Genomic DNA, 12,125 nt, shown 5'->3' on the forward strand with positions numbered 1-12,125 from the left:
CATCCTTCGCAGGGTGTCCATCTTGAGACCAGACTGGGTCCTTCATTCTCTCACATCAGGTAATGGGGTTGCGCTTATCCTAGGGGGATTCTTGGCTCTACACCTAAACACATGCTAGGTACATTTAGGTACATCTAGTTGGGGTTAGCATCTTAGGAGTACGCATTATTACTGTCTTGTATTTATATGCCTGCATATCTTCATTGTTTTAGCACTATGGTACAAGTCTACCACCTATTTACTCTGTTGGTGCTCATAACTGTATATATCTGTTTCTGTCTTATGGTTGTTGCAGCACACATATTTTACACTAGAATGATGCTGGTTCAATAAATCCTTATTGAAATTGTCCCCCATTGTTTACTCTGTGTATCTCTCTGAGACAAAGTGAGAAAAGTGACTGAGCAAAAGGTACTGTACTGTTTCCACGATCCATGAGGGGACGGGGTTGTCATGTTTGATAGTTGCCAGAAACTATTCTCTCCTTGGTAAGGGGGTTTCATAGTGGCACTGTGAGCTATACAGGCAAGCATATCCTGTGGGGGTGTCTGGAATCAGTCTGGACACCACTCCCACAGTTTATGTTCTCTAAACATGCAGATCCTATATAGATTTATAGGAACTACACAACAGGTTCCTATACAGTCTGATTATGGCATTGAACCACGGCAAGCACAGAGCTGCCTCAGAGGCTGCATTATCTTTTTGGTTCTGATTCAGACCAGAGTCTACCTTCCAGAGAGGTTAATGAGGATGATTTACCCCAGCATTAAAATGAGAGCTTGTATATGGACCTACAGTTAGCCAGTAGGCTTGATACTTCCCTCCAATAGGAGGTTGTTTCCCCTCTTAGGTCACAAACACAAGTTGGAATTCGACATGCTGCTGATGTCTTGGACCTACAATTGTCTTCTGGGAAAGTTAAAACAAATGTCTTTATGGATGTTCTGCAGCCTGGGTCTGCACCCTCTGAGCCCTTACTGCCATTCAAAACACCCCTAACTGATATTCTGATGGGCACTTGTTCTAAGCCTTTTGCTTGCCTGCCCTTTAACCAGCAGGTGGCCAGATCGGTGACGCTGCTTTTCTTGCACAGTAAAATTTGGTGGTCCAAGCTTCCACCAGCAACATAAAACTCCAGATTAGCCATGAGGGTTCAGTTAATGCTGTTTGCATGTTAGGCTGCTACATGTCCATCCTCTGGGTCATGGCCAACAAGGTCTTGCTGGTGGTCCTAGAAGAACTAACTTGGGGCCTTTTGGCTCAAACCATTAAAGATGCAGTTGAACACATGATCCATACTGGACTGGTTACTACTGATTGCCTAGGGCAAGCGTTCAATACCAGTGTGCCCTGTGGCCATGCGTGAATGCAATCCACAAGTCTCTCAGGAGATGTGCAGGCATCCTTTATGGATATGGTTAGGCGTATGTGAGTACCTCCTCCTACATTTCTTAGTGTTCTTCCATTAACAGATATAGTTCACAGTTCCAGGTGGTGATTTTAAATATATTTATTTATTTAGATGTCTGGTATTCATTGCAAAGTGAGGTACAATAAAAGGTCCTAAATAGCTAAAACGCGGTTCACCCTACTGGGGCAATCAGACCAGGTCTCCCTCAAGGCTTTCATAGAAATAACATCAGATTTTTCAAATTCAGCTCAGGGTAAATGAATCTTGTGGTACAAAGATCATTCTGCATTTACAATTTAAGTGCGGTCTGTATGTCAGCGTCCTTCCTGATGCGGTCCTGATTGCTTTTAAGGCCTTGTGCTAGGCACATAAAGTGCTACGTGGGTCAGGTCTAGAATATCTCAGAAGCAAATTTAGATTGTATTTCCCTATGACACCCCTGCAGTCTGCCATATCTTGGTGAGTAACTGTTTCTAGACTGGTAGCCATAGTTTGTGCAGCAGGTGCTCTTGGGAACATGTTGCCCAGCACATAAAAAGTCAGATTAATCTGCGTTGCTACCGTAAGCTTCTTAATACTTGGTTATTCTTTTTTCCCCCTCATAACACAGTTGGTCTATGCTGTCAGCATTTCTGTGATTGCAAGTATAAGAGGCTTTCGGGCATTCACACAATCTAGAAGTCGAAATCTAATTAAGGAACAGGTGGAAGAGAAAGGGAAGGAAAGGAGGGAAAGATATATTTCTAGTAGTAGAGGGACCTGACACTCTTGTCAAGAAAACAACATTTCTCATTCGTTTTGGGGTGGGATGAGCTGTCCCACAAGTTACACTTGATGCTTGTGGGCTTGAAAGCAAAAGGTCTTTAGCCCTCAGGTAATTTTCTGTAATGAGAAATATCCACTTCACAGTAAGAATGCTACTGATTTTAAAAAGAAAAAAAGAATAGCTACATTTGCACAAGTAAGAAACTTGTGATCGGCTGTGGTTCATCAAAGTATTAACCAGTTGTTTGAAAATCTAGGTGCATTTTTCCATCTTAGTTAAAAATAGGGTAACAGGGATGTTAATTTTATATATGAAACCACGTTGAGAGCCAAAAAGCCTGTCCTTTCTGCATTGACCAATTAAAGAAGACCGCTTGTTATTTTCATGTATTTCAATTGCATCCACCGCAGTAGGCTGCATAGTAATAGACTGCAACTAACAAGTGGCCAAATCTGATTTAAATGTATAATTGAACCTACCAATATTGAGTTACAAATCTCTTATGTATTGGACGTAGCAAAGTTCCAGAGGAGCATGCCACTTCCCATAAGAGGAAAAAAATCTAGAAGTTTGTTTACCCTAAATAATGCAGGTTTTACTAGTTTAACTGCTGTCCCAGAACATTTGCGGAAACGTTTTTCGGTAAGCCTGGTGTTGCTTCCCCTAAGTATTCAAGGACAGTGTAATTTACTATTCAAAATGCACACAACAGATTTGTCTGGTTCAGTCTTCCAGATGGTTAGCAACCCATGCTTGTCGTATAACTGCTATGGGGTAAGATCGTAAAGGACACAAAAGCTACTAAGTTGTTGAGTGAAGTATTCCTCTGCCGGCACCTTTTGCATGATAAAGTGTATTTGACAGTACCCTATTTTTTCAGATGTACATTTAATCAAAAATGTAACTCAAGAAATGTAAGTTGAGTGCTTATTTTTCAGAATAACATCACGCCATCAGAAGTGTCCCAGTGGACCAATCATCGAGTTATGGAATGGCTGCGATCTGTCGACCTTGCAGAGTATGCACCCAATCTAAGAGGCAGCGGTGTGCATGGTGGATTGATGGTAACGTTTTTTAAGCTTCATTACTTGCTAAACGCGTGTATTATGCTAGATGTTGAGTTTTTTCTACTTTAAGTAATTAATTTCATAACATGCTTTTATCCATAGCTTGGGGCACACTTATTTTTTCCGATATTTGTACACTGTGGACTGACTTATATATCACATATGTAAACTGTCAGTGACTCCACAAATGAATATGGGAGCCAAATCAAGCTTTCTCATAATAAACACACTGTGATGTATCTTCCCGCACCTAGGATCCACACACAAGGTTCATGCTACCATCGCTATTGTATTGTCAAAACTGGACTATGCTAATATTCTGTATTATGGGTCAATTTTGTAAACTATGAGAATACTACAAAGAATTCAGAAGGCTGCGCTAGACTCTTCCTAAATGTAAAGCCACAGGCATTCATCTCTCCTGCTTCGAGGGTGCCTCACTGAAGACCAGTTGCCAGAAGATACTCTTTTAAGATGCTTTGATTCACACACAAAGCAATACATGGCAAAGGACCACACTTCATCAGGAAGAAAATCAACAAATACATACACCAAAAAACTAACACTCAAGAATGGCTCTCCGCCTCATACCTACATACAAAGGGAAAAAAACCTTGGGTGGAACATCTTTCTCTGTACAAGCAGCCAAAATATGGAATTCCCTATCCACAAAAATAAGACCCACAGACAACTACTTCCACTTCAGAAGATTAGTCAAGAGCTGGCTCTTCCCCACATGGCGACTACGCTCACAACTCAGGAATGTGCCATATACCACAACAGTATACTCGGATACAGCAAATTATACTTCTCACAGTATGGAAAGGAGCTGCTATACAAGTGCATGCCATTGTACTTTGAACTGTGCCTCCTGTTACAAACTGATACATTTATTAAGGGGACAACTATATATTACACCATAAGATACATGTGTATGTTAGACCATGTCAAAATTGCTGCTGCTATGTAGATATAAGTGTGTATAGAGATGGTTATGCATGCTACTAATAACTACAATAGGCGACATGTAAATTAATATGTATATATGTTAATTACAATTATTCAAAACCATAATTCTGATGGATACATCTGCCTGTGGATTCCTCACCTTATGAATATCCCCTGCGCCAGCATTCCGCGGAAATTTATCGTAGCTCTCCACGCCGACGAGGTAGTCATAGCGTCATGGCTCCGCACGCGGTTCCGCATGACGTCACCGGAGCCATAAGAAGACCACGTCGGCGTGTTGACGTCCGTTCCCTTTTTTCTGCGCTGTCGACGCTAACGTTTTTTTGGGGGGGACTCTCCATACTTCTTTTGGATACTTTGTATTTTTGATTGTATATCTTTCTTTCTTTGTCATGTCTCCTCCGGGGAAGTCAGGGTTTAAACTTTGCAGAGAATGCGGTAAACATATGACGATTACTGAACCAATTGAGGACTGCCTTTGGTGTTTGTCTTCAGACAATGACGTCGAGGGATGCTCATCGTGCAGGAAGATTAACCCGAAGGCATTAAAGGAGCAAGAAGCCAGAAAAGGAGTTGAAAAAGATCAAAGTCGAGTCCTTTGGCGTCGCACGACTCCAAGAAGGAGTATAAGAAGAAGGGACATGCTTCTCGACGTCGTTCTTCGAAGTCGGTGGTGTCGAGGTCGCCTTCACCTGTTCCTCGACGTCAAGAAAAGGACTTTTTCTTCTTCACCTTCGGTGTCCCCTCAGGCGACTCCAGTTCATTCTCCTTCCTATAAGGGGACCCTGGAGCAGGCAACAACGCCGAGATTCTCGCCATCGAATCTAGCTGATGATGATGAGGTTCCTTCGGCTCCAGCTGTTCCACCTGTGGCTCCAGCGGCTCCGATACCAGAGGTACCTTGATCGGATCCTGAAACGGCTTCTTATCCTCCATTTCCGATGCCGGGTTCCGATCCCTCGCATTTTTTAAATGCAATGTATGGTGTTTTCACCAGGGCCTCGTACACCTCTGGAGCACCTTCGGGTCCCATGGGTCCGTTGGCTTATAATTTGGGTGTGCCTCATCAGTATCCTCAGGCCCCCTTTATGCCGTTTATGCCAGCGACGTCGTCCTGGTCTTTTCCGGCTCCGAGAATGTCGATGCGGTCTGGGCAGTCTCCTTCTCCATCCCGTGAAGCTTTTCTGATTCGCACGGCGCCGCTTATGGATCCACCTTTGACGCCACTTCAGGAGCCATCGACGCCGCGTGTGGCGCCGCAGATGCCATAACCGAAGATGCGCTCGAGAAGAGCGGTGCAGAGGTTAGTGGGGAAAGAGTAGTACCGGGATGAAGAGAGAAAGGAAAAAGAAGTGTATGACACTGAGGATACTTTTAAAGACTTGTGTGAAGCAAGTGGACTTGACACTTCCCCAGAGTGGGACTTTGTTTCTCAAAAGGCTTCTCACTCTAAGGATGTTGCACCATATCACACAGGTATTGGGAAGGCTGCGGAACCTATGGACTTGCAGCTTCCTGTAGCAGAGTATAAACCTAATATTCTCACCGAAGTGCTTCATTCTCCATCTTTGGTGATTGAGCCTCTTTTGCCATTTAATGATACTCTAAATGAGCCGATACTTGAGGTGTGGCACAATCCTCTTTCAGCACCTGCATTTTCAAGGTCGGTCTCAAGAAGATATAGACCCGCTCCAGGAGATCCGATTTTCCTATCCACCTGGTCAACAGGTTGTAAGTACAGACGTCGACCCTGTTCACCATACCGGGACAGGCTTCGGTTCCACCTTCGGGTACAGGTGCACACCGACCAAAACCTTCCGACGCCCTGCCTTCTGCCTCGGCAGCGAAGAATATAAAAAAGCCTTCAGTCGACTCGGGCTCGAGTCAGTCTGTCAGTCCCGAAAAGCAGAAGGTCCTTAAGCCAAAATTAACACAGGCACCAAAGCATCCTTCGGTACCAAAAATGGTGGAACCGAAAGCAAGTTCGGCACAGAAAGAGGTTCCCAAAGCTGCCGAACCAAAAAACACCCTGTAAAAAGTCTAAACATACTACGGGAACAAAAACTCCGGATCCAAAGAGCACGGATCCTAGGAAAAAGTCTTCGGAACCAAAACCTGCTCTAAAGACAATAGACACTGTTAAAGCTAAGCTTTTCGGCCCCAAACCAGATAAATCGGCGCCGAAAAAGGATTTTACAGTAGAAGAGCTTTTTTAACCTGATCCAAAGCAAAAAACTCTTCATATTAATCCAAAGGCTGGACATATCACTTCAGTTCCTGAAAAGAGGAAAATGGACTATCCTAAACCACCGCCAGTTCCTCTAAAGTTCAAACTTCACCCATAAGGATTCCTTCACCAGAAGTACAAATACCAGTAGATATTTCTCCTGTACATTCACCATCTAGTACACCTAGTCTTATACCACAAGATGAGGATGATGGGGATAGCTACTCACAAGTGGTAGAGAGTGAACATCACATGGATGACATTAATGCCCCTGATGATATTCTTGGACCATCAGGTGACCCATGGGAAGATTATAATGCACCAGATGCACCAGACCTGCCACAGGATGATGTGTACCCATCTAGACCATCTCCCCCAGATGACACTATTGGGTTTACGCAGCTCATTCATAGAGCAGCCACTTTTCATGGAGTAGACTTACACACAGATACAGTGGAAGAAGTCTTCTTAATGGACACACTAATGTCGTAACCCCAGACTGAAAAAGAAGTACAAAGCGGCTCCAACTGATCCAGCATACATTAAAGGACAGTTGCCATTTGACTCCGTGGTGGTGTCAAATGCAAGAAAAAGAGCTAACTCGCAAACAACAGGGGATGCTCCACCCCCTGACAAAGAGTCTAAGCTTATATATGCTTCGGGAAAGCGCACCATTTCACAAGCAGCCAATGTCTGGAGGATGGCTAACTCTCAAGCTTTGTTAGCACAATATGATAGAGCTCATTATGATGAGTTAGTCACTCATGCAACACTTGCCAGAACAATATAAAACCAGGGCTTCTGACCTAATACAGGAAGGCAAGGTTATTACAAATTCCTCCATAAGATGTGCACTAGACACAGCAGATACAGCCTCTAGAGCAATAAATACAGGGGTATTGTTGCGTAGACATGCATGGTTACGCATCTCTGGGTTTAAACCAGAAGTACAAGCAAGTATCTTAAACCAACCATTTGACCAACATCTTTTCGGTCCATCAGTCGATAGTGCACTAGAAAATCCATGGGAGCTTTACAAACACAAGCCCATAGACCTTCCTTTCGTCGCTCCTCATATAGGGGCACCTCTAAGGGTTTCCAAACAGACAATACCTCCTCTTCCTACTAAGCGCCCAACCAAACCTCGCCCAGTAAAGGATATTATAGAGGAGGTTATAGAGGAAACAACAATAAGGGCAGAGTTAGAGGAAACAACAATTGCAACACCTCTACTCCCAAACAGTGACTTCCCTTCCATCCCCCCAGACCATTCCACTCCTGTCGGGGGGGGAGGTTACAACTTTTCCTACCTGTCTGGAACTCCATCACCACAGACAGGTGGGTAAGACAAATAATTCAGTCAGGTTATTGCCTGGAGCTCACTTCCACTCCCCCAACAATACCACCCAGACAGCGTCACCTCATACTGCTAAGACAAGAGGTAGAATCTCTACTGCAAAAGAATGCAATAGAACCAGTCCCAAAACAACATCAAAACACAGGAGTTTATTCTCTATAATTTCTCATACCCAAAAACGACGGGTCCCTCAGACCTATTTTAGATCTTAGGCCCCTAAATCTGTACATACAATCAGACCACTTTCATATGGTCACACTACAACAGGTTCTACCGTTGGTAAAGAAGGGAGACTTCCTTGCCACATTAGATCTCAAGGACGCCTACTTCCACATTCCCATACATCAATCGCACAGAAAGTACCTGCGGTTCATTCTAGAAGGTCAACACTACCAATTCAAGGTACTCCCTTTCGGAGTAACTACGGCACCTCGAGTATTCACAAAGTGTCTAGCAGTAGTAGCAGCACACTTAAGAAGGGACAACATTCACGTCTTCCCATACTTGAACGATTGGTTAATAAAATCCAAGTCATAGAACCAATGTGTACAGCACACGCATCAAACAATATGCCTGCTACACCAACTGGGATTTACAGTAAATCAAAAGAAGTCCCATCTCCAACCGTCTCTGTCTCAGCAGTATCTAGGTGCTACAATAGATACCTCCAAGGCAATAGCGTACCCCAACCCAACAAGAATACAAACTATGCAGGATCTTATCAAAAGGTTCCAGCCACAACACTCACTACCAGCTCGAGTGTTCATGCAATTAATAGGAATGATGGCATCTTGCGTTTTCATAGTATCATATGCAAGACTGCAAATGCGCCCCATACAAGATTGCTTGGCAAGTCAGTGGAATCAGGCTCAGCAACAAATAACCGATCTGGTGGTGGTAGACGACCGGACATATCGTTCTCTGCAATGGTGGAACACCAAAAACCTTTCCAAGGCCCGGCCGTATATAGAGCCGGTTCCACAAATAGTACTAAACACAGACACATCTCTCACAGGATGGGGAGCGCATTTACAAAATCACACAGTACAGGGTACATGGACAATGCAACAAAAACTACGCCACATAAATCATCTGGAGTTACTAGCGATTTTTCTAGCTCTAAATTCGTTTCAGCATTACCTATCAAACAAAGCTGTACTAGTCCGGACGGACATCATGACAGCAATGTATTACATTCAAAAACAAGGAGGAACACGCTCCCTACAGCTCTCCCGGCTGGCGCAGAGCGTATGGAGGTCGGCCATTCCTCAGAACATTTTTCTATTAGCAGAACATGTACCAGGAGTTCACAATCAACTTGCAGATCTGTTAAGTCGTCAGAGACAACAGATACACGAATGGGAACTTCATCAGCTCTCCAACCTCAGAACTCTCCAACACCAGCTCCAACACCAACGACATCCCACCATCACAAGACCTGTGCGACTCCCTGGCCACCTTCTTTCACCGCAAGATCACCGACATCCACGACAGCTTCAACTCCGACACCCCCGTACCCACCCCCGCGACCTCCACCCGCACCAGTCGCCTGACCGCCTGGTCCAACGTCAACGACGAAGACACCATCAAAACCATGAACTACCATTCACTCCGGATCCCCATCTGACCCCTGCCCTCACCACATCCTCAACAAAGCCAGCACAACCATCGCGCCCCACCTCCGAAAAACAATCAACAGCTCCTTCGAGACAGCAACCTTCCCGGAAAGCTGGAAGCATGCCGAGATTAATGCCCTTCTGAAGAAGCCCAAGGCGGACCTCAAGAACTTCCGGCCCATCTCCCTGCTCCTGTTCCCGGCAAAGGTGACAGAAGATTGTCAAAAAACCGCTAACCCCCACGTCGGACGTCCAGTCCTACTATCAGGCGTCGCACCTGCTTGTCCTTAACGAATGGTGGTATGGGGATCGGGGTGACCCGACCTACGCCCTAGAGAGATATCTGATGGACCCGGATACGCTTCATACTATCCTATACTCGGCGGCTATTCGGAAGAGGCTTCCAATGGTCACCCAGGTAGTTTTCAGAGTGTGGCGCTGCGCTCTCCGCCGCATGGGGTGGTGGAATAGGTTAACAAGCGAGACTCCCCTGTGGCACAATGGGAGGTTGCCAGGCTTGGCTTCACTGCGGGGCTTCGAAGGCTGGGATGCCATCGGCATCTCGGCGCTGGGCCATGTTCTAAAGGGCACGACCCTCAAATCATTCCAAGCACTGCGGGAGGAATATGACATGCCCCAGTCCCAATTCTTCAGATACCTACAGCTCCGACACGCTCTGGCCCCCGCGCTAGCAGACATAACGTCCTTACCAGAATTTAGCCCCTTAGAAGCTAAGATATTTATGGGGGACTTGGAAACCAAGAAAATTTCGACTATATACCAAACGTTGGTGACCCACTGTTCCCCCTCTCTTGCTAAACTACGGGCGGTCTGGGAGGGTGAGCTGGGGGGGTTGGAGGAGGAGGACTGGAGGGAAGCCCTGGAGGCCCCTAGGGGAGCAGCGATAGCAGTGCGCCTGCGCTTTATCCAGTTTAAGTACCTACATAGGGCGTACTATACGAGGGAGCGACTGTGGAAGGCGGGGCTGATAGCCTCCCCGGAGTGCCTGAGGTGTGGAAGTGCGATAGGCTCCTTCTTACATACGGTATGGGAATGTGTACGGCTACAGAGATTTTGGACTGGCGTGTGGGACTGCCTCGAGGAAGTTTTGGCATGGGAACTCCCCCGCACACCGAAACTGGGCCTCCTTCATGTTATGGAACAAGTAGGGGGTAACAGATAGAAACGACACCTGCTTCTTCTGGGTCTCACGGTGGCCAAGAGGGACATAGCCCAAGCTTGGAAAGCCCCCAGGGCTCCGCTGGTAGGGGTGTGGAAGCGAGGCATGGACTTCAACATGGGTTTGGAACGCCCAATCTTTGAGGCCAGGGGCTGCCCCAAGAAGCACTATCGGATCTGGAAGAAATGGGCAGATTATAGGGGCCTGTTACTAGACCCCCCGGCAACTCGGGCCTCTGATATTGACCTTATTCACACTGCCCCTGAGTGAACTGAACCGCATGCTGTTCTTGAGATGCTTAAGCTCCTGTTCTGGACAATGTTAACACCGTGCAGGGTGGGGGGTGGGTACTGGGCTGGATTACGGGTAGGGGGGCTCAGGGGAACGTTGATTGAATATTTTGACTATAATTGCACTTATAAGCTCACTGTCTTCCTGCTTCAACGGAAGCAGTGTTTCTTTTCTATTCTGTCAACTGCTAAAACCAAATAAAATTTGTTCTGAAAAAAAAAAAACGCTAACCCGCTACCTCGAAGTCAACAACATCCTGGACCCTTCCCAATCCGGTTTCCGCAGCAACCACAGCACCGAGACCGCCCTCATCGCCGCCACTGACGACATCAGGATCCTGATGGACAAAGGAGAAACAGCCGCCCTCATCCTCCTAGACCTATCAGCAGCCTTTGACACAGTCTGCCACCGCACCCTCTCAGCACGCCTCCATGACGCCGGAATTCAAGAGAAGGCCCTGGCCTGGACCACATCCTTCCTCTCCGGCAGAACCCAGAGCTTCCGCCTCCCACCCTTCCGCTCGCAATCCACCGAGATCATCTGCGGGGTCCCACAGGGATCCTCCCTCAGCCCGACGCTGTTCAATATCTACATGGCACCGCTCGCCCACGTTTCACGACAACATAACCTCAACAACATCTCCTACGCCGACGACACCCAGCTGATCATATCCCTCACCGAAGACCCCCACGCCGCCAAAGCCAACCTCCACAGAGGAATGAAGGCCGTAGCCGACTGGATGAAGGACCGCAGACTGAAGCTGAACTATGACAAGACGGAGGTCCTCATTCTCGGACCCACCCCATCAGCATGGGACGACTCCTGGTGGCCCACATCGCTAGGAACAGCCCCAGAACCCACAGACCACGTACGCAACCTGGGGGTCATCCTCGACTCCACCCTCTTCATGACCAGGCAAGTCAACGCCGTCTCCGCGTCCTGCTTCAACACCCTCCGCATGCTCCGTGGATCTTCAAATGGATCCCTCCCGACACAAGGAAAACCGTCACCCAGGCCCTCGTCACCAGCAGACTCGACTACGGGAACGCCCTCTACCTCAGGAACAACAACCAAGCTCCTGAGACGACTGCATCGAATCCAGAACGCCTCAGCACGACTGATCCTCGACGCCCCCGACGCAGCCACAGCACACCCCACCTGAGAGGCCTGCACTGGCTCCCCATCAACAAGAGGATCACCTTCAAGCTCCTCATCCACGCACACAAAGCCCTTCACAA

The 12,125-nt window shown here is 46.8% G+C and overlaps 1 protein-coding gene across 18 annotated transcripts in view; it reads left to right on the forward strand.

Annotated features, from left to right (window-relative positions):
* Positions 1–12,125, forward strand: part of PPFIBP1 (PPFIB scaffold protein 1) — a 978,725-nt gene that overhangs the window by 882,391 nt on the left and 84,209 nt on the right. For all 18 annotated transcript variants that reach the window (XM_078674144.1, XM_078674143.1, XM_078674142.1 and 15 more), the window contains one exon: positions 3,119–3,244. In XM_078674144.1, coding sequence (XP_078530270.1) covers positions 3,119–3,244 — 126 coding nt within the window. The remainder of the gene's footprint in view (positions 1–3,118; positions 3,245–12,125) is intronic.

The sequence above is a fragment of the Lissotriton helveticus genome, chromosome 1_1 (assembly GCF_964261635.1).
Source record: "Lissotriton helveticus chromosome 1_1, aLisHel1.1, whole genome shotgun sequence".
Classification (NCBI taxonomy): domain Eukaryota; kingdom Metazoa; phylum Chordata; class Amphibia; order Caudata; family Salamandridae; genus Lissotriton; species Lissotriton helveticus.